Source organism: Sceloporus occidentalis, unplaced genomic scaffold, assembly GCF_023333645.1.
Source record: "Sceloporus occidentalis isolate IW3139 unplaced genomic scaffold, rSceOcc1.0.p SCAF_4, whole genome shotgun sequence".
Taxonomy (NCBI): domain Eukaryota; kingdom Metazoa; phylum Chordata; class Lepidosauria; order Squamata; family Phrynosomatidae; genus Sceloporus; species Sceloporus occidentalis.
The window spans coordinates 122,735,316-122,762,215 of record NW_028316984.1 but is presented as its reverse complement, the minus strand read 5'-3'; the positions used below and the strand labels follow the sequence as shown (position 1 = coordinate 122,762,215).

General features: G+C 44.3%; 1 protein-coding gene and 1 long non-coding RNA gene across 7 annotated transcripts in view; one reads left to right on the top strand and one right to left on the bottom strand.

The window, feature by feature from the left end:
• The window catches only part of LOC149314577 (caprin-1-like), a 44,749-nt gene extending 39,658 nt beyond the window's left edge, over positions 1 to 5,091 (bottom strand). For 5 of the 6 annotated variants that reach the window (XM_089521411.1, XM_089521416.1, XM_089521415.1 and 2 more), the window contains exons 1-2: positions 4,910 to 5,091; positions 4,110 to 4,345 (exon numbers count right to left, since the gene is read on the bottom strand). In XM_089521411.1, coding sequence (XP_089377537.1) covers positions 4,110 to 4,337 — 228 coding nt within the window. In that variant the 5' untranslated portion in view covers positions 4,338 to 4,345; positions 4,910 to 5,091. Of the gene's footprint in view, positions 1 to 4,109; positions 4,346 to 4,617; positions 4,682 to 4,909 lie in introns of those variants that run through there. The other variant, XM_089521412.1, reaches the window with a different exon arrangement.
• A 609-nt stretch (positions 5,092 to 5,700) lies between these two features.
• LOC149314576 (uncharacterized) lies at positions 5,701 to 26,026 on the top strand. The gene is made up of 5 exons (XR_016280938.1): positions 5,701 to 6,514; positions 7,989 to 8,098; positions 8,774 to 8,874; positions 23,110 to 23,190; positions 24,106 to 26,026. It is a non-coding gene; the product is annotated as an uncharacterized LOC149314576 (long non-coding RNA).
• The last annotated feature ends 874 nt before the right edge of the window (positions 26,027 to 26,900 follow it).

Sequence of the window (26,900 nt, the reverse complement as noted above, 5' to 3'; positions counted from 1 at the left end):
CACACTGCAGAAATAATCCAGTTTCAGGCCGTTTTAAATGCCTTGGCTCAGTGCTAAGGAATCCTGGGAACTGTAGTGTATTGTGGCACCAGAGCTCTGACAGAGAAGGCTGAATGTCTCACAAAACTGCAGTTCACAGAATTCCTTAGCATTGAGCCAGAGTCTGAAACTAGATTATTTCTGCAGTGTGTCTTGGACCATAGCTTCAAGTTAACTTGTTTCCGAAACAAGAATTACAGTCAATTCTGGGTGTAACCCCAGCCTGCCATGACTGATCAAACACAGAAGCAAAAGTTTCTGAGTCCCCGAGGGCTGTGAAGGACATGTGTGAACCCAGACAGACAGTAGTCTAGTTCTTTTAATGCTGAACAAACGTGTCATGTTATATCTGAGCCACCTTGTTGTTATTCCATCTGGAACTAAGTTTTCCACAATACAGACTACAGCACTTACAAGTTTTGTGCAGGTTTTATATTAAATATATTGGTGAAGAGACTAAGATGGAAATCAATTACTTGTTATCATTCTTTAAAATTCAATGGTACTTTTGGAAACATCTTCAATAGTTATGATATCACATGTTAACTAGAATACTTCAACCTTTAACATCTTAAGACTTGTATAAGCACAGAAATTAACACGACCATCTATCAAATGGCTTCAAAGATAACAGATCAAGGCCTCAAATATGTTAAAACATATACTGAAATTCATGGCAAAGCAGCAGTTACACCATATTATACCACAAACTAGTCTAACTATAAATTCAGGCTAAAACTGCATCAGTGAATGAACTCTCCAAAAGAATTTAGCTTGGACCATGAATGGAGACATTAATATTAATATTTATTTGGAAAAGGTCCTGACATGTAGGTATTTGTTTCCTAAAGTCAGTCCATAAGCTCCAAAGCATAAAAGTTCATGCCAGTACGGATGAAATATATGTATCTGTAGCACTTGCAGTCTAGCATGACATCTGCATCTGACATTTACCTTAATGGTACACCTCCACACACTCACTTACCTAAAACCAGGTAAGCATAAATGAAACGTACTACTCAGTAGGCATACACAGAAGTAGGCTATATATTTGCTTCCTTCATTTTAAGCAATTTATTTAGAACATGTGTTCTTACAACATCTATACCGCAATGCAGAGAGCTAAAAAGGCTTTAGAACTGATATGTTTCTACTGGAATTTTTATCACATCCATCACAACTAGCTTTTCAATCTCCCTGACATTTTAAAACTGACACTCTGCACAAGCTACAATGCATGCAGTAAGTTAAAACAACTTTCAGAATTATGACTGCATATTTTATGCCAAGTTAGATTTGTTGGATCAACATTTCTGTTGCTGGTTGCCTTTTCTGAACAGAGCTCCACTGAGAATATTTCTGAAAGGAGAAAAAGGGGTCCCTTCTCAATTTCCTCTTCCTACTTCATCCCCCAGTACTATTCATCACTGTTCTGAGAAGTGCCCCAAATACCCATTAGAGAGTGGGAATGCATAGTAGTCTGCGGGAAAAACGGATGAAGACTACAGGCTGAGTTTCCCTTACCCAAAATGCTTGGGTTCAGGTTTGATTTTTTAATTCATTTTGGACTTTTTTGGATTTGCATGTATGTACATAGTGAGGTATCTTGAAGATGGGACCCAAGTGAAACACAAAATTCATTTATGTTTCTTATACATGTAGCCTGAAGGTGATTTTATTTTAAAAATTAAATATTTCTGTGCATGAAACATAGCTTGTATATATCAAACTATCAGAAACAAAGGGTTCACTGCATCAGGCACCCATGAAAAAAGTTCTGGGTTTTGAAATAGTTTGAATTTTGGCATTCCAGATAAGGGAGACTCAACCTGTAATGCTTTCTCGTTCGATTATTGGGACTCTTCCACTGAATCAAAATTGTCCTGAGGTAGTTGTAACTGAGATCCAAATTCTCAAATTTTATTCGTATATTTTCATCCTAGTTTTGCTGAAAAGAGAAAGAGGAGAAAGAGAGCTGAGATCTTTGAGCAATGACAGGTGATCTTGATAACTATAGCAGCCAAGAGGCAACAATTATGAAACAGTCACAAACTGCCTTAATGTTGTGAACTTTGTTGCTATGTATGCTTATGACCAGGCTGCAAGTCTCACTGGCTTCCAGATTCACACACAGAACCTTAAGGCTACAATTTTGCAAATGATGACAAAAACCAAACACCAAACCTTCAGGAATATTATTTGTGATGTAGCCACTGTCTTTTGAGGTATCTCTTTTTCTTCTCCCCACTCGCCCCATAGCCTGAGCTCCTTGCTGCCCAACCTGGTACTATTTCACTTACGCCAGGATGCCTAATGTGTACCTAATTTAATATATTCTTTCACTGGGGGCCACCAGTATCAAAAGTCCAAAACACACTGCAGAAAAAATAAACTTTGGCGGGTTACAGACCGCCATTTAGTACGTAATGAATACGTACTAGGGTTAGGAAGGGGCGGGTTAGGAAGGTTCCCTTCCACATGGGGGCTGCCATGTTTACGTATCGGACGCTGTGCGTCCGCACGTGTCGTAGCGTCTATGACGTTGCGAGTCCGCCCCTGGCGCCTCGCGACGTCATAGAGGCGCTGCTTAACGAAGCTCCATTTTGGAGCTTCTTTTTTGCTCCGCAAGGGAGCCGCGCGGTGTGGCTGCGGCGGCTCCCTTACGGAGCAAACGGCGGCGGCGGCAGACCGCCTCAAAGCGGCGGTCTATAACCCGCCTTTGACACTGCTTTAAGTGTCCAGGCTCAGTGCTAGGGAATCTTGGGAATTGTAGTTTATCGTGGCACCAGAGCTCTCTAACAGAGAAAGGTCAATGTCTTACAGAACGGCAGTTCCCAGAATCCCCTTGCATTGAGCCAGGGCAGTTTAAGCGGTCTCAAGTGGGATTATTTCTGCCGTAAAGAGGTTATGATGGGGAGGATATCTTTTGCAAGCAGGCTCCTCCACTTTCTGGCCATGCGGCAATAGGGTGCTTTTCAAAGTGCAGGAAATTTAAAGGAGGAGGAGCCTGCTTGCAAAAGATATCTTCCTTTACCATCTTTACTAAGGACTGAAACAACAGGCAATAGAACTGTTTTTTTCCTCCTGACTGGTTTGTAACATCTTGCCTGACAAAGAAGCCCATGGAGCTTTGAAAGCTTGCAGCAAGTATAGACTTGTCCCTCCATATTCGCTAGGCTTAGGGGCACAAGACCCCATGGATATGGGGAAAAGCGCAAATAACCAAAACGCCATGTTTTTACCTGAGAGGACATCTCTCTGGGAATCTCTAGGTCCTCCAGGGCAACTCTGTGGGCAACGTCCAACAGGCACTGACCATGGAACTGCCCTGGAGGAGCCTTCCCTCCAGGAATCCCTGGGTCTTTCGGTGCAACTTTTAGTTAAAGTCGACCATAGAGTTGCAATCTAGGAGGACCTAGATATCCCTAGAGAGAACACATTAATCAAACCCGCAAATGATCAAATCCATGATTAATCAAAGCCACAAATATGGAGGGACGAGAGTACTGAGCACTTTGGTTGGCTGCCCCTGGATGTTCCTGCAGTGGGTGTTTTGGGCCAGGGTTGGGCCTTCAGAGTCACCTATGGAACCAGGGTGGCAACGGAGATGAGGGCAAGAGGAAGGGCAGGAGGCTCAGGAGGAGAGGAGGCAGCAGGGCGCAGAGGAGCCTTTCTGCAGCAGCAGCAGCAGCAGCAGCAGCAGCAGCGACTCCTCTCCCTGGGAAGCCTCCCTGCCACTGCCGCTGCCGCCATGTTGTGTCCCAGCCGGTTCCTTCCGAGTGGGGCGGCGGACAGAGGGAGGGAGGGGGCAGCCATGGAGCCCTGTTCTATTCTTTACGGGGGGATTAAGGGAACCAGGGGGAGAGAGAGAGAGAGAGAGTGTACTATACAGACAGATAGATATTCCTTTTGGGGGGCAGTGAGGGCTCCTGGGGCCTGACGGGCGAAGGCGCCCCTTCGGAGCTGCAAGAACAAAGGGAGGAGGAGGAGGAGGCGGCGGCCGCGCCGGGAAACAAAGGGCCAGCCGACTGCAGGGCGGCGGAGGGTGGCCCTCTGCTGCTGCCGCTCACCTTCTTCTTCTCCAGGTTGCGCAGCTTCTTGTCGATGACGCCCAGGATCTGCTTCATCGCCTCCGTCTGCACCGAGCTCGTGCTGCCGCCCGGGACAGGGGCAGAGGGCGCTGCTGGTATCGCTGGCGCTGCTGCTGCTGCTGCTTCGCTGGCCGCTTTGCCGCCGCCGCCGCTGCTGGTGGTGGTAGTGGCGGCAGCCATGGCGCTGGTGGAAGTGGCCGAAGGCATCGCTTTCTCTGCGGAGAGAGGATAGAGAGAGAGAGAAGGGAGCGCGTTACGGGTCTCGAAAGGGGCGGAATGGCGGAAAGGAGGAGGGGAAAAGCAAGAGGGCGCGCGAGAAAGAGCGAGGAAGCGAAAGCGGACGGGACGCCGGAGGGGACACAAAAGCGAGCGAGCGAGGGCGGAAACGCCTCCTCTCCCAAGGTTCCTTTTACCCCGCACAAAAGCGCTCTATTTCCCACGCTGGCCCTCCCCTCCCCTCCCCTTGAGCGCGTGACCCGGGCCGCACCTGACGAGGGGGCGCGCGCGCGCTCCCAGCTAAGGAAGGGAAAAGAAAGGAAGGGAGCGAGAGCAAGCGCCAGTCTTCCTCTTTCATTCTCGCGCACGCGCACAAGAGAACGGGGAGAGAGAGAGAGAGAGCGCGCTCAAAGCTCGCCACGTGATTGGCTCCCGGCTCCCTGTCCCCCTCCCCTCCCCCTCCCCTCCCCCTCCCTCTGCAAGCAGGGTCCCCTCAGAAGAGGCTCTCCTTCTTCCTCTCCCGAGAAGGCGCTCTCTTCCCCCTCCCTCCCTCCCTCCCTCACCGTGTGAGGCGGGCGCCCGCGTGGCTGAATGAATGCCCCCCGAGAGAGAGGGACCGAGGGGAGGAGGGAGCACGGGGAGAAAGACAAGGGACTCGGCTGGGAGAGTGCGCTCTTCTTCTCGCCGAGGGCGAATGGCCGCCTCTTCCCACTCCGGCCCCGTCGCTCGCTGCCTCTGCTGCTGCTGCTGCTGCACAGAGAGAGAGGGAGGGAGGGAGAGGGGCGGGAGGAGCGCAGGCAGGGGCCTCGCAGGCAGGGGCTGTCTACGTAAAACGCCTGCGTGAACGGGAAGGGAGCCACGCTGCGCCGACCGCAATGAGGCTGCTCTGCCGGCCCTTTCGCCGCCTTCAGGCGCGGAGGGCACCTAAGCATGGAGCACAATGGTGGAGGACCCCGGGTGGGGTTGCCTTGGGGAGGGAGGGAGGGAGGCAGGGCTGGCTCTGGAGGGGAGGGAGGGAGGGAGGGAGCGCTTCATTTTGTTGGCCACATTGGAGAAATAACCCGGTTTGGCACCGCTTTAAGTCTTCGTCTGTCTCAAGACTAGAATTCTGGGCTCCGCTCTGAACCCCAAAACAAACTCCAGCTCCCAGGATTCCATAGCCTTGAGCCAGACAAAGAAGGAGAGACTCCACGGCTCTCCGAGGAAGAGCCTCACACTGTCGGACAGCCCTTTCTGTCAGGAAGTTCCTCCTAATGTTGAGCTGGAATCTCTTTTCCTGCAGCTTGCATCCATTGCTCCGGGAGCAGCAGAACACACTTTTGCTCCTTCATCAATATGACATCCCTTCAAATATTTGAACAGGGCTCTCATATCACCTCTTGACCTTCTCTTCTCCAGGCTAAACATCCCCAGCTCCCTGAGTCCTTCCTTGTAGGGCATGGCTTCTAGACCCTTCACCATTTTGGTCGCCCTCCTTGAGTGGCACTCTTCTTGCTACCAGCTTCTTTCATTCAGTTAGTCTCAAAGGTGCTACTAGATCCCGTTGCCAGAGAGAGAACTGGAGAGAGCTCTTTACTTTTAATGGTTGAACAGAACCAGGAATTTCAGCAGGTGTTGCTTGTTGCTCAACTAAGTAAGAAGCAGCACCTGCTGAAATTGCTGCTTCTCCCAAGCTGTCTGCAGTTTCCTGCCCTGCAACCCCAGTGTTAACTCAGGGCAACAGTTCCAAGGTTGTCGCCTTGAGGTCTTCAAACACGTATTGCAGACAAGGGGGGAAAGACTTAGGAGACAGTAAGAAAAGGTTAATAAATACAGGTAACGATCTTTAAAAATCTGGTTCAGTTGCATTTGTGTTAGAAAGTGGAACTTTTAATTATTACGTTAGTGTTAAACTAGTACTTAAATCTCACTTACCTCACTGCCCAAAAAGCCTTATCAGAATGAAGCTGGAAAACCCCTGTTTGAGTTTTGGAGGGGAGAAGATACATTAATTTTTGAAAACCCTAGTTCTCATCCATGCCACCAAGATCTTCATTTCATTCCTTTAACAAAAACAGCTCCCCCCTTCCCTTCCCTTCCCTTTGGCTTTCTGATTTCCATGTGGATGCCAGTAAAAGTCCAGGGATTAAGCGCTTCTGTTTCCTGAGACAGTCGAAGAACTTCTTATAGTGAGTACACCAGAGTATGCCCTGGACATGAGTAAGGTTTCTCCCTTATGCCTTTACCTGTTGTTGGCTTAAAATCTTTTAACACTGGAATCAACAGTCACTCTAATCATGACCAAAAATAAGTGGTTTGAATTTTGTGACCAAAACATGGTAATTCCCCAGCCCCAAAGGACTATTAAAAAGCCAAAAGTAATTTTTCAGAAGCCCAGAGAACTAGGCTTTACATAGAACTACATTAATCAGGAACTATGCATTTATTTGTTATTTAGCACCAACTTTCACTCAATAACTTACTTTTGAAATTAAGTCAATGCTCAATTCGACTGACATAATTAAAAAATAAATTTAACTAACTTACCTTGTTCTCTTAGAAAATATTGTCTTTAATTAATTAGTTCCTATCGCTGAAGGGGTAGCATGCAAATAAAAGTGCTTAACGCAGGGGCCATGCAGAGGAGCGGCCAGAGGCTGCTCCTGCCCCAATTTTGCCAGGACTGCAGCAACTGCCAGGGCCTGGGCCCGATCCAAGCTGCCACCAGAGTCCTCAACCCAGCTTTCCACTGCTCCTTTTTGTGCTGTTTTGTCTGGGTTAGGATGGGTATGGCTTCTGATCACGTTCGGGGCGTGCGTCATGTAAACACCATGCCCACCATGGGCATCAGCCCGAAGACAGCACTTTTGGCCCATATGCTTCAGGCCACAGACAGGGGTTTTTTGGGGAAAAAATAAAAGTATTTTGTAACGGTAGCTGTCAGATCAACAGCTTCAAAAACATCTTCCTAGACCCCCCAAAGGGTTCTGGAAAAGGAAGTTAAATTTGAGGAAAGCATAATGAAGTTACTGCGGACATTCAATTTACTTATAAAGACTTTGTTGCAGTTTTATTCCTAGTATTCTTGGAAGTATATTGTAAAAAGGCTTAGCCACTGTTTTCCCTGTCAGTGGGGCTAGGGGAATAACCTATAGTTCAAGTCTTTGTGCCCATAGTAAAATAATTATTTAAAAATTTATCCCTTCTGGGCAGGGAAATATCCTAAACTCTTAAGGCATAGGCGGTGAAGGACCTAAGTTCTAGAAACACCCTTTAAAAATGGCACACCCTGAAGCACATGCTGGAACTTGAATGCATACACAGCCACAGTTTGACCAAAGTTACTACTGTTTTCTTATAAGTAATTAGTGTCCTGTCTCTGAAGAGGCACAAAACAGTTCTGTTGCACTGTCAGATTAAGAAAGTGGTGACCATTTTATTTCCCAATCCTCGGATAGCCACAAAATGTGCTCTGACTCAGGATAAACAGTAGTTAAGATGTATCTAACAGATGATAGTTTCTCCCAGGCATTTGACATCATTGTTCTAAATATGCAGTGGCTGCATGTTTGCAAGCATAAAGAGTTCTGGAAAGCTCTTGCATGTGTTATTTTCTTCTAACCTTTTTATTCATAAGTATTTTTAAATAATCTTTTATTGCAGTTATGAAATGACTTTGGCAAAATGTTGAAAGAGCTATGCAAGTGCAGAGGCAAAAGGAGAAGAGAATATTTTAAGATGCAAGTTGTCAGAAAGTGGTTTGCATGCAAACGGTAAGAAAATCCAAGATTTTGTCAGGCCTTTTTGAGAAGCAAAGAGAAGGAAATATTTTAAAACGTCTTAGACATAATCAAGAAGTTCCTCACAAGCAATAGTCATTTATAGCCACTCTAACAGATAGGCTTTTCATATTCAGAAAAAGGTGGGCCTTTCTGAGCAACTTGCCCCCAACAGGCGAGATGTACACTGAACATTCTTCTGACATCTTTGATACAGATTATAAGGTGCACAGTTAAATATCAGAGTGCCCACACAACAGTTACCTTCTATTTACGTCCCATGTAAGTGATGGGGTGACTTAAATACCCTAAAGGCTCCAGAGTCCATCTGATCTTGGAAGCTAAGCAGGGTCAGGGTTAGTACTTGGATGAAAGACCACAAAGGAATGCCAGTTGCTGTAGGCTATATTTCAAAGGAAGGGACTGGCAAAACCACCTCCTTTCTATTCCTTGCCTAAGACAATTCTATGAAATTCATGGGGTTGCTATAAGTTGAGAGGTGACTTGCAGGCAGGCAAACGTGTGTGTGATGGGGTGGGGAGTTTAAAAATGCACAGAAATACACAGAATTCAATCATGTTTTTATTTTGTTTTCTGTTTTCAGTTATGTCTGACTTTTCCTCCAGTAAGGTTCAGGCAATGTACAAGGCTTTTGTTCTTCCATTTTAGCCTCACAAGAAACTTGGGATAAAAAATAAATCAAACAACTGTGAAAACAGAAAAAATAGCTGGCAAATAACAGACACAGCAGTCAGACCAACAGAAGGCAGGTGAGAAGGTTTGGACTTCCTGCTCTCTGCTGCTACTGTGGAAGAGTTAATTGCATTCCAATTGAAAATGAGCCAGTGGTGTTTCTTGGTATGCCTATTTTGTGAGCGTTTTCCTTGTTGTTACTCTTACTTCCTGTTGTAGGTTTTTTAGACTTTGTGGGGAGGAAGTACTTTGGAAGGAAGTCCATATGAGGAGGAGAAGCAGGAGATAAGGTGTTGTGGGGGTCAACAGACCAGTGAAGAGGTGGAGGTGAACCACCTGGTTCTCCACCCAATTGGACAGAGACTGGTTACTCTGTCAAAATGATTCACACTATTAATTCATATCAAATTGATTCACTACATAAAGTTCTACCATACTGATTTAATTATGGGTGAGAGAGCCAACCTAGTATATATCACTGAAACTTCGTGAGGAAGGCAGATAAATTTATTCAAGATATGCTGATTTACATATTTGAACATAGACTTGAGGATCAGGAAGACAGAGTGGCCATGATCTATAAGGATTTCTTTTCCCTCTCCAGATTTCCTATGTAGATGGGCTTTTGTCTGGACTGTCTTTTGCTAATGTTGGGCTGTCAGGACAGATTGGGGATTCTGTTGGTTTACTGCAAAGTCATCTGCCCAATAGTCTCTGTGTTAAATCTGTCAGGGGTAGTGTTAGATTTGACAGTGAGGATGTAAAAGATGTTGGTTCTGTAAGTTTCTGTATCAGGGGCGGGTTATAAACTGCCCATTTGGGGCGGTCTGGACCCGCCCCTTTCCCCGGAGTATCGGGGCTTCAGTGGCTACACCGGCAGCCGCTGAGGCCCCGATCCGCCGCTTTTCGGGCTATGGGGAAGCAGCAAAACGCCGCTTCCCCGCAGCCTGAAAAGGGGTGTCTTTGGGGCTTCAAGCCCCAAGGACACCCCGCGGCAGCGGGGAGGGGGAGAAAGGGGCCGCTTGGCCCCTTTCTCCCTTGCTTCGCTGGGCGCAGCCGTCTGAAGGCTGCGCCCAGTGAAGCAAAGCGGCGCCGCATACCAGGAAGGAGCTCCGAAACGGAGCTCCTTCCTGGTCCGCAGAAAGGGCGCCCTAGGCACCCTGCCGCGGATTGAGGACGTCATGTCCGTGCTGCCCCGTCTAGAGGCAGCGCGGCCGTGACGTCCTCACAGCGGCGGCCATATGGAAGGGCCATCGCCGTTTAGTGCGTGACGGGCATGCACTAGGGTTAGGGCGGTGCAGAAGCACCACCCTTTTGTAACCCTAGTGCGTGCTTGTCACGCACTAAACTGCCGGTTTGTAACCGGCCAAGGCTATACTTTCTAAGTACACTTTCTAAGAGTTAGGGTTTCATTGTTTCTTTGAAAATCACAGAGCTATACCAACATCTTCATCAGTCCAACATGTATAGCAGGGCAGATTCTTGGTCTGGTTTTTGCTGCTGGTCAAGAGGATAGTAATAATAATAATAATAATAATAAATTTATTTATATATCACCTTTTCAAAGGATCAAGGCAAAAATGCAAAAACAATTACATAAATAATTACACAACATATTCACAATTAAAAATACATCCTCCTACCTAAACTAAAATACCAACATCAAAATTTAGTTAAATTAATTGTATTAAAATATATTAAAACATTTCCTTCCCTACCAGCCAAATGCTCTAACATTTTAAATAAATAAATTGTAGGAACTCTTCCTAAACTACTGTCATATATTCTGTCTTGTATGTCACAAAACATAAAATACCATTTCAGTCATTAGCCCAAATGTACTAAACTTAGGGGTGGCAGCTTCCCAGCAGTTTGGGAGCTGCCATGAAGCCACCCACCTGACTAGACGGCGGGCAGCATTGCACGCACCACACTCTGCAGGAGCGTCGCAAAGCTGTGGCAGTGGGAGAAAGGGTGCCCTCTTGCCAGTCCTTTTTGAGCCAGCAAAAAGCTAGATCGGGGCTGCAGCATGTGGTTGCTGTGGGCTCTGTCCAGCTTTCTCTGGAGCAGCTTCAAGCCCCCCCCCCCCTTTTTCAGGGCTGTCTGTTTCAACCCTTAGCAAAAGTGAACTTAAACTGTGGTGCCAGTACTTTGAATGCCAGCAAATCTGACTTCACAGCTCCAGAACAGAATCAGTGATGCCACACTGATCCCATTGTTATACCTAATCTTTATCATTTGTTTCAGATCACACTCAATCTAAGGATTAAACCTTAAATCATCATAATTCTAATAATTATCACATCTCTTTGGATCATATTGAGTCCAGCCAGAAAGAGGAGAAGGAGAGGAGCTGCTTGGCAGCCATTTTGAGACCGTGTGCTTGAGACCGTGTGCTCGTTGCTGAAGGGGAGGAGCTTCTGTGAGTCACATCTGTGAGTCACAAGGGGGCGGAGCTAGCAGACTAGCTTTATATACCAACTTCCAGAGCCTTCCAGAACAGTCCGGCCAGAGAGAGGAGAAGGAGAGGAGCTGCTTGGCAGCCATTTTGAGACCGTGTGCTTGAGACCGTGTGCTCGTTGCTGAAGGGGAGGAGCTTCTGTGAGTCACATCTGTGAGTCACAAGGGGGCGGAGCTAGCAGACTAGCTTTATATACCAACTTCCAGACCCTTCCAGAACAGTCCGGCCAGAGAGAGGAGAAGGAGAGGAGCTGCTTGGCAGCCATTTTGAGACCGTGTGCTTGAGACCGTGTGCTCGTTGCTGAAGGGGAGGAGCTTCTGTGAGTCACATCTGTGAGTCACAAGGGGGCGGAGCTAGCAGACTAGCTTTATATACCAACTTCCAGAGCCTTCCAGAACAGTCCAGCCAGAGAGAGGAGAAGGAGAGGAGCTGCTTGGCAGCCATTTTGAGACCGTGTGCTTGAGACCGTGTGCTTGAGACCGTGTGCTCGTTGCTGAAGGGGAGGAGCTTCTGTGAGTCACATCTGTGAGTCACAAGGGGGCGGAGCTAGCAGACTAGCTTTATATACCAGCTTCCAGAGCCTTCCAGAACAGTCCGGCCAGAGAGAGGAGAAGGAGAGGAGCTGCTTGGCAGCCATTTTGAGACCGTGTGCTTGAGACCGTGTGCTCGTTGCTGAAGGGGAGGAGCTTCTGTGAGTCACATCTGTGAGTCACAAGGGGGCGGAGCTAGCAGACTAGCTTTATATACCAACTTCCAGAGCCTTCCAGAACAGTCCGGCCAGAGAGAGGAGAAGGAGAGGAGCTGCTTGGCAGCCATTTTGAGACCGTGTGCTTGAGACCGTGTGCTCATTGCTGAAGGGGAGGAGCTTCTGTGAGTCACATCTGTGAGTCACAAGGGGGCGGAGCTAGCAGACTAGCTTTATATACCAGCTTCCAGAGCCTTCCAGAACAGTCCGGCCAGAGAGAGGAGAAGGAGAGGAGCTGCTTGGCAGCCATTTTGAGACCGTGTGCTCGAGACCGTGTGCTCGTTGCTGAAGGGGAGGAGCTTCTGTGAGTCACATCTGTGAGTCACAAGGGGGCGGAGCTAGCAGACTAGCTTTATATACCAACTTCCAGAGCCTTCCAGAACAGTCCAGCCAGAGAGAGGAGAAGGAGAGGAGCTGCTTGGCAGCCATTTTGAGACCGTGTGCTTGAGACCGTGTGCTTGAGACCGTGTGCTCGTTGCTGAAGGGGAGGAGCTTCTGTGAGTCACATCTGTGAGTCACAAGGGGGCGGAGCTAGCAGACTAGCTTTATATACCAGCTTCCAGAGCCTTCCAGAACAGTCCGGCCAGAGAGAGGAGAAGGAGAGGAGCTGCTTGGCAGCCATTTTGAGACCGTGTGCTTGAGACCGTGTGCTCGTTGCTGAAGGGGAGGAGCTTCTGTGAGTCACATCTGTGAGTCACAAGGGGGCGGAGCTAGCAGACTAGCTTTATATACCAGCTTCCAGAGCCTTCCAGAACAGTCCGGCCAGAGAGAGGAGAAGGAGAGGAGCTGCTTGGCAGCCATTTTGAGACCGTGTGCTTGAGACCGTGTGCTCGTTGCTGAAGGGGAGGAGCTTCTGTGAGTCACATCTGTGAGTCACAAGGGGGCGGAGCTAGCAGACTAGCTTTATATACCAACTTCCAGAGCCTTCCAGAACAGTCCGGCCAGAGAGAGGAGAAGGAGAGGAGCTGCTTGGCAGCCATTTTGAGACCGTGTGCTTGAGACCGTGTGCTCGTTGCTGAAGGGGAGGAGCTTCTGTGAGTCACATCTGTGAGTCACAAGGGGGCGGAGCTAGCAGACTAGCTTTATATACCAGCTTCCAGAGCCTTCCAGAACAGTCCGGCCAGAGAGAGGAGAAGGAGAGGAGCTGCTTGGCAGCCATTTTGAGACCGTGTGCTCGAGACCGTGTGCTCGTTGCTGAAGGGGAGGAGCTTCTGTGAGTCACATCTGTGAGTCACAAGGGGGCGGAGCTAGCAGACTAGCTTTATATACCAACTTCCAGAGCCTTCCAGAACAGTCCGGCCAGAGAGAGGAGAAGGAGAGGAGCTGCTTGGCAGCCATTTTGAGACCGTGTGCTTGAGACCGTGTGCTCGTTGCTGAAGGGGAGGAGCTTCTGTGAGTCACATCTGTGAGTCACAAGGGGGCGGAGCTAGCAGACTAGCTTTATATACCAGCTTCCAGAGCCTTCCAGAACAGTCCGGCCAGAGAGAGGAGAAGGAGAGGAGCTGCTTGGCAGCCATTTTGAGACCGTGTGCTCGAGACCGTGTGCTCGTTGCTGAAGGGGAGGAGCTTCTGTGAGTCACATCTGTGAGTCACAAGGGGGCGGAGCTAGCAGACTAGCTTTATATACCAACTTCCAGACCCTTCCAGAACAGTCCGGCCAGAGAGAGGAGAAGGAGAGGAGCTGCTTGGCAGCCATTTTGAGACCGTGTGCTCGAGACCGTGTGCTCGTTGCTGAAGGGGAGGAGCTTCTGTGAGTCACATCTGTGAGTCACAAGGGGGCGGAGCTAGCAGACTAGCTTTATATACCAGCTTCCAGAGCCTTCCAGAACAGTCCGGCCAGAGAGAGGAGAAGGAGAGGAGCTGCTTGGCAGCCATTTTGAGACCGTGTGCTTGAGACCGTGTGCTCGTTGCTGAAGGGGAGGAGCTTCTGTGAGTCACATCTGTGAGTCACAAGGGGGCGGAGCTAGCAGACTAGCTTTATATACCAGCTTCCAGAGCCGCGCGCCGTTAATTTTAATTTTAGTTTTCTTTAACTGAACAACTCTACTCAAGTGGCATCAGGTTAGAATCGGATATTGAAACAGAACCTTCCCTTTAAGTGTAAGATAGCAGCCAGTACATTCCTTTAAAGAAGTATTCCCTGTAGATTGACTGTTATACTCATTACTAAAGACTTTGCAGTATGGACAACGAGGGATCTGCTGCAGTCACCTGCAACTCTTGTGGGATGTTTCTCTTCTTGCCTACAGAAGTGGAGAACTTCACATGCACCAAGTGCAAGTTGGTAGCACTCTTGGAGGAGAAAGTGCAGCAGCTGGAGTCCAGAGTAGCTACACTTCAGCAGATTAGGGAACAAGAGGATTTCCTGGACACAATAGAACTAACCATCTTGGATGAGTACCACGCAGAGGAAGATGCTAGGGTGGAAGAGGTCACTTACCAAACAGAGGAGGCAGACAGCTGGAGGAATGTCACAAAGAGAAGTAAGCCAAGAAGGAATTGTTCGGGGAGCTTGCAGCTAGAGAATCGATTCCAAGCTCTTTCCCTTATCAAGGAGGATGAAGAAGAGCAGCATGGACAGACTTCAGGGACGGAGCAGGGGAGCCTGAGAGTCCCACCCGAGGGAACAGTCGCTGCTAAGCCGCGTAGGAGGCGTGTGGTCGTAGTCGGGGACTCCTTGCTGAGGGGTACAGAAGCAGTGATTTGTAGGCCTGACAAGATGTCTCGAGAGGTGTGTTGTCTTCCAGGTGCAAAGATCCGTGATGTGACAGAGAGGCTGACAAGACTGGTCAAGCCTACTGACCAATACCCCTTCCTTTTGGTCCACGTGGGAACTAATGATACTGCAAGACACAGCATTCAGAACATCAAAAGGGATTACGAGGCGCTTGGTAGGAAGCTGAAAGGAATGGATGTACAGGTTGTCATCTCGTCTCTTCTGCCAGTTGAAGGACATGGTCCAGGAAGGGAGAGGAAAATAGCAGATGTGAACAACTGGCTTCGCAGATGGTGCCGCCGAGAAGGATTTGGATTCTTCGATCATGGGCTGCGGTTCCATGAGGAGGGACTTCTTGCAACAGACGGGTTGCATCTCACGCCAGTTGGAAGAAATGTTTTTGCCAACAGTCTCAAGAACTTGATCAGGAGAGCTTTAAACTGAGTTCCGAGGGGAAGGGAGACAATATTAAGGAAGGCGAAAGGGATGGCGAAAATAGTCAAACTGACACAGAGGAAACAAGGCAAACAGTGCAAGGACCCAACAGTGGGAGGCAAAAAAACTTGCACAGGCAGCAAGTAAAAGGGAACCATGGTCTGCGATGTCTCTACACTAATGCACAGAGCATGGGAAATAAGCAGGATGAACTCGAACTCCTAGTACAACAAAGCAAATATGATATAATAGGCATCACTGAAACCTGGTGGGATGAGTCTCATGATTGGAATGTGGAAATAGAGGGGTATAACCTTTTTAAGAGAAATAGGCCAAACAAGAAAGGAGGAGGAATAGCACTATATGTCAGAGATATTTACACCAGTGAAGAGATCCTGGACATCAATCATGGAAGCCAGGTGGAGAGCATCTGGATAAGAATCAAAGGGGAGGGAAACAACAAGGATGTTACAGTGGGAGTCTACTACAGACCCCCAAGTCAGACTGAGGAATTGGATGATGCCTTTCTAGAACAGATGACCACACACTCAGAAAGGAGAGATGTAGTAGTGATGGGCGACTTCAACTACCCTGATATTTGCTGGAAGTCAAACTCAGCAGAATCCTCAAGGCCTAGCAAATTCCTCACTTGCCTGGAAGACAATTTCATGGTCCAAAAGGTGGAAGAGGCAACAAGGGGGTCAGCTATTTTAGATCTGATCCTAACCAACAAGGATGACTTGGTTAATGGGGTGCAAGTGGTGGGATCATTAGGTGGAAGTGACCATGTTCTCCTGGAGTTTGTAATACAGTGGAAAGGAGAAGCCAGGCATAGTCAGACACGCATCCTAGACTTTAGGAGAGCAGATTTCAGTAAACTTAGAGAAGTATTGAGGGCGATTCCATGGTCAGAAATACTAAAAGATAAAGGAGTTCAGGATGGATGGGAGTTTCTCAAAAGAGAGATACTGAAGGCACAATTTCAAACAGTTCCAGTGAGAAAGAAAAACGGGAGGTGTCTCAAGAAACCAGGATGGATGACTAAGGAACTTTCAACTGAGCTAAGTTTGAAACGGAACATGTATAAGAAATGGAAAAAGGGGGAAATCACGAAGGAATTCAAAGAAATAGCAGGCATGTGTAGGGGTAAAGTCAGAAAAGCTAAAGCGCAGAATGAACTCAGGCTTGCTAGAGAGGTTAAGAACAATAAAAAGGGCTTTTTTGGATATGTCCGCAGCAAAAGGAAGAAGAAGGAAACGGTAGGGTCACTGCGTGGAGAAGATGGCAAAATGCTAACAGAAGACAGAGAAAAGGCAGAATTACTCAACACCTTCTTTGCCTCAGTCTTCTCAGAAAAGGCAAAGGGTGCTCAACCTGAGGATAATGGAGCAGAGGACAGAATAGGGGAATTTCAGCACAGAATAAGTAAAGAGATAGTCGAGGAACACCTTATTAATCTAAATGAATTTAAGTCTCCGGGACCAGATGAACTCCATCCAAGGGTATTAAAAGAACTGGCAAATGTAATATCGGAGCCATTGGCAATAATCTTTGAAAACTCCTGGAGAACAGGAGAGATCCCAGCTGACTGGAGGAGGGCAAACGTTGTCCCCATCTTCAAAAAGGGGAAAAAAGAGGATCCCAACAATTATCGTCCAATTAGTCTAACATCAGTACTAGGAAAGATTCTGGAGCAGATCATTAAACAGAGAGTCTGTGAACATCTAGAAGGCAATGCCATAATCACAAAAAGTCAACATGGGTTTCAGAGAAACAAGTCATGCCAGACAAACCTAATCTCTTTCTTTGATAAAATCACCAGCTTGGTAGATGAAGGGAATGCTGTGGATATAGTATATCTTGATTTCAGTAAGGCCTTTGACAAGGTTTCCCATGACATTCTTGCAAACAAGCTTGTAAAATGTGGGCTAGACAAAGGAACTGTTAAATGGATCTGTAATTGGTTGACCGGCCGAACCCAAAGGGTGCTCAACAATGGCTCCTTTTCATCCTGGAGAGAAGTGACCAGTGGGGTCCCACAGGGCTCTGTCCTGGGCCCAGTGCTATTCAACATCTTTATCAATGACCTGGATGACAGAATTGGGAGCATACTTATCAAATTTGCAGATGACACCAAATTAGGAGGAATAGCTAATACCCCAGAGGACAGGATCAAGATTCAAAATGACCTGAATAGACTAGAAAGCTGGGCCAAAGCTAACAAAATGAAATTCAACACAGAGAAATGTAAGGTATTGCACTTAGGGCGGAAAAATAAAATGCACAGATATAGGATGGGTGGCACCTGGCTTAATGAAACTACGTGTGAAAGGGATCTAGGAGTCCAAGTAGACCACAAGTTGAACATGAGTGAACAGTGTGATGCGGCAGCTAAAAAGGCCAATGCTATTTTAGGCTGCATCAATAGAGGTATAGTGTCTAGATCAAGAGAATTAATAGTGCCACTGTATTCTGCTTTGGTCAGGCCCCACCTAGAATATTGTGTCCAGTTCTGGGCACCACAATTCAGAAAGGACATTGAGAAACTGGAGCGTGTCCAAAGGAGGGCGACAAAAATGGTGAAGGGTCTGGAAACCATGCCCTATGAGGAACGACTTAGGGAGCTGGGGATGTTTAGCCTGGAGAAAAGAAGGTTAAGAGGTGATATGATAGCCCTGTTTAAATATTTGAAAGGATGTCATATTGAAGAGGGAGCAAGCTTGTTCTCTGCTGCTCCAGAGAACAGGACCCGGAACAATGGATGCAAGCTGCAGGAAAAGAGATTCCACCTGAACATTAGGAGGAACTTCCTGACAGTAAGGGCTGTTCGACAGTGGAATGCACTCCCTCGGAGGGTGATAGAGTCTCCTTCCTTGGAGGTCTTTAAACAGAGGCTGGATGGCCATCTGTCAGGGATGCTTTGAATTGGATTTCCTGCATGGCAGGGGGTTGGACTGGATGGCCCTAGTGGTCTCTTCCAACTCTATGATTCTATGATTCTATGATATTTGTTTGAATGTGTTCTCAGAAACCCAGAAAGATTGATTGATTAGTGAGTTTTTAAAATCCTTTCAGTGTATATTGCATTTGCAATAAGAAGGGTTTCACCTTTCTCTTTATTCCAGGTATGCAGTGCGATTTGGTTTACTCCATTAGAGTTAAGCATTTGTAATATGCATCCTGTATAATGCACACCGACTTATTAAATCACTGAAAACCCCACTCCTAAGCAAAGGAAGACAACCCTACGGTTATTTAGTTCATTGGGCTTAAGTATGTTTAACTACACAGTATCAGTGAAAGTGATGTTAGTTTCTACTACCTTCTTTTGATTACACTGGAAAGGGAAGACATCATATTGAGAAAAACTGTAGTGTGGAGTCAAACAGAAAGCTAGGACATTTCTTGTGGACCAGTCTAATAGTTGTGGGAGCATAGGATCCTCCTGCTCCTTATTCTTTCCTGTATCGCAGGAGCAGGAATCGTGCACCTACCATATATTGCCAGTAAAAAGAACTGCTGTCAAACATTGATTTAGGTCAGTGGTTCCCAAATTTTGTCCTTCAAATGTTTTGGACGTCAGTTCCCAGAATTTCTGACTTTAGGCCAAACTTGCTGGGGCCTCTGAGAGTTGATGTCTGAAATGCCTGGAGGACCAAAGTTTAGGAATCATTGATTAAGGTGGAAGGCATGACACAGGGATGGCTTCTACAGGACATCTCATAGGGGACAGTTTTTTAATTGCAGGTATATAAAATTGATCTCTCCTGAGGTTACTTCATTGTGAAGAGCCACTAGTTACATAAATGCATCATCTAGGCCCTTGGATATTGAAGTGCACAGTATGTAAGCAACGCTTTGTCCTGATGTAATTCTGGATATCTTGAGGAGGCAGGGATGGGTTATTTCAAATGAATGGCAGCTTATTCTGTGGTGCGGTGGTGTGTCAGGTTCATTATCCTGCTGCTGCTGCTGCTGCTGCTTTGTGTTAAATAAGAAACTGGAAACTTGGTACCAACTTTGGCTTTGCTAGGCTTTGATCTTCAAATAATTGATTTCTTGACTACTGTGCCATGTGTGTCTCTGTATCTGTCTCAGTGGCAGCCTTTTGAATATTTTCTTGATCTTGCTCCCTCTGGCATTAATGTTTAACATCCAGAAACAAATCAGAATAATTATAATTCCATCTGATTTACAAAACCCAGTTAATTTGTTTTGAAAACACGAGTCTTGTTTTGTTTCAAAATAATATTGTAAAAAAAATAGTATTTTGGACACATCATAAATTAGCTTTTTGTGGGCAAAAATATGTTGTAGTTATCAATTGATTAAAAAACATATAATGTGTAAGCTTCTGTGTAGTGGAGGAATTTTGAAAATGTCATGGAATCTTACATTTACTGCTGTTTTATTCCATTTATACCTTCCATTTCTTGTTACACATAATCACAATAGCTTTCCCCCTTCAGTGCTATTTGAAGGAAAATAAGTTATTGTGGTAAAATGCATAGAATTACTGTTCAGCTAGACATATGTGGGTAAAAAAAAAATTAAATGTGAACCACATAGAAAGTGGATTGTAGTCTCCTGTTGATCTGGAGGCGAAGAGAGTTGGCAGAAAGTAGTAGTGGCAGAAAGAAGTGCAAGTATCTGAAAGAGAATACATGCAGCTGCCACTGCTGTATTCATTCACAAACTTGCTGTGTGAATGATCAAGAGTCTGCAGTTCAAGATGATTGCAGCATATATTTGGAGAAGTAATATCACCTTTAGACAAACTCTTGTAAATAAAAATTTATGCCACTGATTCATGGTTTTTTTTCAAGTGGTGGGTGCTGGTTCCTCTGTTTTGGGACTAAATGGACAGAAAAAGTTTTCAGTTAGTAATAGTGGTATTTGATTTAATCAATTCCTATCCTGATTTTCTCCATAGTTAATGTTCAAATTATCTCAAAACTGTATGAAGCATAGGAAACTCAGGATAATATACAGTGTGCCTGCGCCATACGTGACTTTCAGTTTACACTGAAGCTGTGCTGTAATAAAATGAATTGTGTGTGCGCCCATGGTGCGTGCGCAGTGCTGTGCCATGTGTGCATATGTGTTTTTTGCCTTACGCAGGGGGGGGTGTACCGGAACAAATCCCTCACATAAGGTAAGGGCCCATTGTATTACAACTACTAAAACAAAATATACATAAAAATGTGTATATGTTAAACTATAGGAGCAGCATACTGAACACTGTTAGAGCATTCCAAGAAGCATCATATCTCTTATCTGGAATTCTGCAATCCAAAATACTCCAAAATCCAAAGTTGTCAATATGGATGGCTGAGATAGTGATACCTTTGCTTTCTGATGGCTCAGTGTACACCAACTTCGTGCATAAAATTATTTAAAATATTGTGTATAAAATTACCTTCAGTCTATCTATCTCTCTCTCTCTGGCTTTGCTTCACAAACGAAGATTCAGGAAGGACTCATCCCGCGCTTTGTACAAGGTGTTGGTGACTAAAAAGGCCAATCCGGGACAAACAGGTCCGGTTGCAGAAAGCACAGCGGAAAGTTTCCTTGGGTGATGTTTCCGGGTTGTGGTTCTTTCTTCGTGGTCGTTTCTCTTCGAGACTTGTTCGGCGTGAGCTTTCGAAAAAGGCTGCAGCATTGTGGATAGTGCGTCTCCATGCCTCCTGATGCAAGGCCAGGGCTGACCATTGTTGGTGATCAATTTGGCCAAGCCTGAGATGTTGTTTCAGGGAGTCCTTGTATCTCTTCTTTGGGGTGCCCCTCTTACGCTGACCTGTGGCAAGTTCACTGTAGAATACTATTTTTGGGAGGCGATGGTCCTTCATCCTAGAAACGTGTCCTGCCCAGCGCAGCTGCACCCTCAATAGCATGGCCTCAATGCTGGTGATCCCTGCTTGCTCGAGGACAGCAACATTTGTCACATAGTCAGTCCAGTGTATATTTAGAATTGTGCGTAAACAGCGCTGATGAAAGCGTTCGAGGAGTCGTAGGTGTTGGCGATAGGTGACCCATGTTTCAGACCCATAAAGGAGAATAGACAGTACAATGGCTCTATACACAGTGATTTTTGTGCTTCGCCTCAAGTGTTTGTTACTCCAGATTCTTTTGTGAAGCCTTCCGAATGCACTATATGCCTTTGCTAATCTGTGATCGCTCTTTTTATCAATCTTGGTGTCTGAGGAGATGATGCTTCCCAGGTAGGTGAATTGCTGGACGGACTTAAGCACAGATGTGCCTACAATGATGTGGGGATGGTAGTGTTCTTCCTGAGGTGCCGGCTGGTAGAGAACTTCCGTTTTCTTCAAATTGACTTCCAGCCCAAAGAGCTTTGCAGCTGTTGCAAAATAAGATGTTAGGCACTGCAGAGCTGCTTCTGTATGGGCAACGAGGGCAGCATCGTCAGCAAAAAGCAGCTCACGCACTAGATAGTTTAGAGTCTTAGTGTGGGCCCTCAGGCGGCTTAAGTTAAACAGGCTACCATCAGTATGGTAGCGTATATAAATGCCGTCTTCTTCTTTGAGATCTGCCATAGCCCTTTGGAGCATCATGCTGAAGAAGATTGTAAATAGAGTTGGAGCGAGAACACAACCTTGTTTCACACCATTAGTTATTAGAAAGGGCTCCGAGAGAGCGTCGCCATATCTGACTTGGCCTTGCTGGCCTTCATGTAGCAGGATGATCATTTTGAGGAATTTGGGGGGGCATCCTAGTCGTTCCAGGATCTGCCACAGACCTTTTCTACTCACAGTGTCGAATGCTTTGGTGAGGTCGACAAATGTTACATAGAGTCCTTTGTTCTGCTCTCTACATTTCTCTTGCAGTTGTCTATGGGCAAATACCCTGTCTGTAGTGCTCCTATTAGCTCTAAAGCTGCATTGGCTTTCAGGGAGAAGTCCTTCTGCAATAGCAGGGACTAATCTGTTCAGCAGTATCCTTGCAAGGATTTTTCCAGCAATGGAGAGTAGTGTTATACCTCGATAGTTTGAGCAATCCGATTTTGCTCCTTTTTTCTTGTACAGGGTGATGATCACTGCATCTCGGAGATCTGATGGCAGTTTGCCTTTTTCCCAGCAACTCACAAGGAGTTGCTGGGAAAATATTGTGTATAAAATTACCTTCAGTGTATATGTGTGTGTGTGTGCACGCGCGCGTGTGTGTGTATATATATATATATATATATATATGGTGTACTGATAACATAAATGACGTTCATTTTTAGATGGGTCTCATCTACAAGATAAAATATTCCAAAATCTGAAAAAATCCAAAACACTTTTGATCTCAAGCATTTTGAATATTCAACTTGGATTTAAAAACTGCTTAAATATGTGAGTAAAAATCATCAATCAAGTGTGTGAAGATAATGGGCCACAGTAGTGTGCTCCATCCAATCCATTCCACAATTTTTTGAACCACCATCAGAAAGGTCCTGCTTTGCACTGTATTTCTAATGGTGAAAACCCACAGAGCAGACCCTTAACACAAGTCCATGCATCAAAGAAAGTGTGAAGATATTCTCTGAAGTATTTTTGTTTTTTGTTAAATATACTTTAGCATTAGCACACTGAATTGATTTTGGAAATGAATGCGTAACCAATAGAACTTGTATATATTCAGAGAAAGATGGGCTTGCTGCAAGTAATGGCATTCAAGACTGATGGTAATTTCAGAACTCCATTCTTATGGAAAGTTACAGTATTCAAACCTTTACCATGACATGAGTTATGAATGATAAGGTCAGGGCCAACTGTCCTAGCAAAAACCGCAGCTGAATATGAAAATTTAGGATTTCTTTTACATTTTACATTTATATATTAATGATGCAAACAAAAAACCAAACCCTAACCTCAGACAGTTGTCACAGTGAAAAGGAAACTATAAAATGTGGAAAGACATGTAGCTGGAATAACTTACCAGCATATTTCTTGCAGAATCAGCTTGAAAGACCATCAGCTTTCCCACTGGAGAAGAAAATAATCAATGTTGACATCTGTAAAGCTTTGTGCAATCAGGTGAGAGCATAACAGTAAAGTCTGTTATGTGTTTGGGTATACTGATTTGCTTATCTTGGGCCCGGTCACAGATTTACATTTCTCTTCCACATGACAAAACAGTTTTTGAAACAAAGGAGGGCTACTTTCATGAAATTATGGAACATTAAGCATTTCAGAGGTGTTATTGTTAGTTTCTTCCTCGGAAATACAGCCTAGAGAACCTAGTATTTGAGACCTGAATACTATGTGTGAGTGTGTGTTGTCTCTGTGCTTTCAAGTCGGCTGTCAGCTTATGGTGGCCTCATTAATATCACAGGGTTTTTTAAGGCATGAACTACTCAGATGTCAGTTCTTTCCTCTGAAATCAAGCCTACAGCACGTGGTATTTGTTAGCAGTCTTCCATCCAAGAACTAGCCAGGGCTGACCCTGCTTAGCTTCCAAGATCAGACAGGATCTGGTGTCTTTAAAATATTTAGGTCTAGGTTAAATTTCTCAGAACTCCCCAAAGCTCTAGGTCAGATTTTTCCAACTGATGCCTTCCAGATAGTGAGGACTTTAACCTAACCAGCATGGCCAGTGGTCAGGAGTGCCAAGTGTGGTGGTCACTTATGGAACACACACACATCCAATCTTTTTAATTTCTAAAGGCATTTTGGAAACAGTCCATGTTTTTTCTCTTGAAGCAGATGGAAAAATAATTAATGCATTGTTATGAAATATTGCAGTGCATTCATTCACATATTCTTAGGTATAATTGATCAGACTCAGAAGCTCCTCTGTGAATTCCCACCTATTCTATTGTGTGCACCAAGTAGCTGCTGAATTGATATGCTATACATTTTTCTCAAAGTGTTTGAATTTAAATGTCATGATTAATACAGAATTCTTTGTGAGTTTATACCAATTAAATTATTTTTTCTTTTTCTTTCCAGTTTATGAATACGTTTGTAACCAGAATGTTAACGCTGTGCTTCCAGTAATGCTAAAGGCATTTAACTTGTATAATTTACTCTGTTACCACATTAATAGTATGTGAGGCAGAGGCCAAAGGAAGAGGAAATAAAGCCTCTTTGAAAAGTAAAAGACTTAATAGAGAAACACAATATGCAGAGTTTGGAGTTTTAAAATCATTTATTGTTTTATTTAACGCTGTCAAGTTTTGTGGATGAAGTCCCAAGAAATACTTTCACAGACAAACTCTGAGATGTGCCAGCTATTAATCATCTCTAAAACAATAAAGCCACTTGTTATTAGTGTCTGTTGCCTGTGCTCAGTTTTAATCTGTCTTTGAGGTTTGAAGCTGTCAGATTTTTGGATGTGGGTCACCTAGTTACTGGAATCTTATTTTTCTGCTAAAAGGTTCAATTTAGCATATTACATTAAATTGACGAGGATTTTTGGAAGGGAGAAATTGGTCACTCTTCTCTGCAAATCTCTTCCAACTCTAGTTATTGTATTAAAAATATGTTCAATTCATGAGTGGATAAGAAAAAAAGCTTTAAAAAGTAATGGATTCTAATATGATTGGGACAAACATGAATGTACATAAAATTTCTAGCTCAGTTGACCTAAGTAAAGAGCAGTATATACATCTGTTCATGGATCTTTGTTGGATCCATGTATCCAACAAGGGAGCACACAACTCCTTTGTTGCAACAGCTCTGTTGGCCAGTCCATTTCCAGACAAAATTCAAAGTGCTGATTTTGGCCTATTTGGCTTGAATCCAGGATATTTGAAGGACCATGTTTCCCTATATAGAGCTTGTCTTGTGGGAACAAGGGAGAGTGCCTTCTTAGTATTTGCCCCCAGGCTCTGGAACTCCCTCCCTAGAGAGGCCAATATGGCTCTATCACTTCTCTTTTGGCAGCAGGTAAAAACATTTTTATGCCATCAGTTTTTTCCCCCCAAATCAATATCGGTTGATCTTTTAAATGGTATGCAATTCAGATGTCAAGCTTTGCATATGGTTTTAATACATTTTAATATTGTAATGTGTAATATTTTAAAGTTTTTAAATTGTTTAATTGTTTTTTGAATTTTATATTTGCAACTCTTAAAAATATTGCAATGAAACATGTCAAACATAAACAACATCAAAACACTTAATACATACACTTAATACACACACACAATTCATATATACATACTTCCTAAATTCTCTGACTTTATAAACACTCATTATGTAGCTCATTATTCTAGTCTTCTGATTATCCAGTCTTCACCTAAGTCTCAAACAGCATTTCTATACAGAAGGCTACTGATAAGCATTTTATTTTATTTCCCACCTTTTTTTCCAAATTCCAAAATTGGAGCCCAATTCTTATCTATAATACTCATATTTTTATTATTCAACCTAGCTGTCCGTTTGTCCATTTCATACATATCTGTTAATTTAAATAGCCATTCCTCTATTGACAGAATTGTCATAGTTTTCCAATTTTTTGCTAACAGAATTCTAGCAGAGGTTATCAAATATATTAATTTTCAGTGCTCATTCTCATATTTTTTCCCTTTTATTTACTTGCCATATTTAATAAGTAAATCTCTGGTTTCATTTGATAATTGATTTTCAGAATCTTTGTTATGATTATGCATATTTCCCCCCAATATTTTCTGATCTTAGGGCACTTGCACCACATATGTATCCAAGAACTTGGGGCCTGTTGACCTTTCCAGCATTTGTCTTGTTTTGTTTTGTATATCTTTGCTATTTTCTAAGGAGTTAAATACCATCATTGGGCCGTTTTAAGAAAATTTTCTTTCAGCTCTGGAGAGCTTTCAAATTTTGAGTTTTCTTCCTTGCTTGTTGCCAGTCCTCTAAATTTATATTTTCTTCTATATCCTCAGCACGTTGTAACACTGTATCTTGAATTTGGTTTTCTAATTTTATCTATTTCTAATAATAGTTTGTAAAATTTTGATGTTTTGTATTAAATATTATTTTATCCAGTTCATTTCTTTGATCTTTGAACCTTTCTAATTTTAAATCCATTTTATATCTCTCTTTTAACTGCAAATATGCCAGCCAATATAGTTTGTCGTCTATGCTTCCAAGTTCCTATATTTACACTTTTTATTGCTTTTGTAGTTTTTACATTTGTTGATAGCCACCTTGAGTTCTTACACCAGGAAAAAGGTGGGTTATTAATATTAACAACAACAACAATATTACACACTCTAGAGATTTGTTGTCTACAAGTTTCTGTTGAGATAGTGTGAAAAATCATTGATCTGCTTATCACAAAAAATATTATTTATTTATTGACTATCACAAAGCATTTGACAGCATAGATCATGAAAAACTATGGATTACTTTCAAAGGCATGGGAGTGCCACCACATTTGATAGTCCTGATGAGAAATCTGTACTTAGAGGAGGACAAGAGGCTACTGCTAGAACAGAATATGACATTTGACAAAGAGATTAGGCAAGGCTGCATACTATCCCCCTATTTGTTTAACCTGTAAGCAGAAAATATATGAAGAGCATTTAGACTCAGAAAAGTAGTAGTGAAGATAGGAGGAAGAAACATCAACAACATACGATATGTAGGTAATATCATACTACTAGCAGACAGCATCACAGACTGGAACAATTACTAAGGAAGATCAAAGAAGATAGTGCAAAGGCAGGTTTAATGCTGAACATAAAAAAACAAAGATAATGACCATGGAGGAACTACATAAATTCAACCCAGACAATGAGGAAATAGAAATAGTTAAAGGA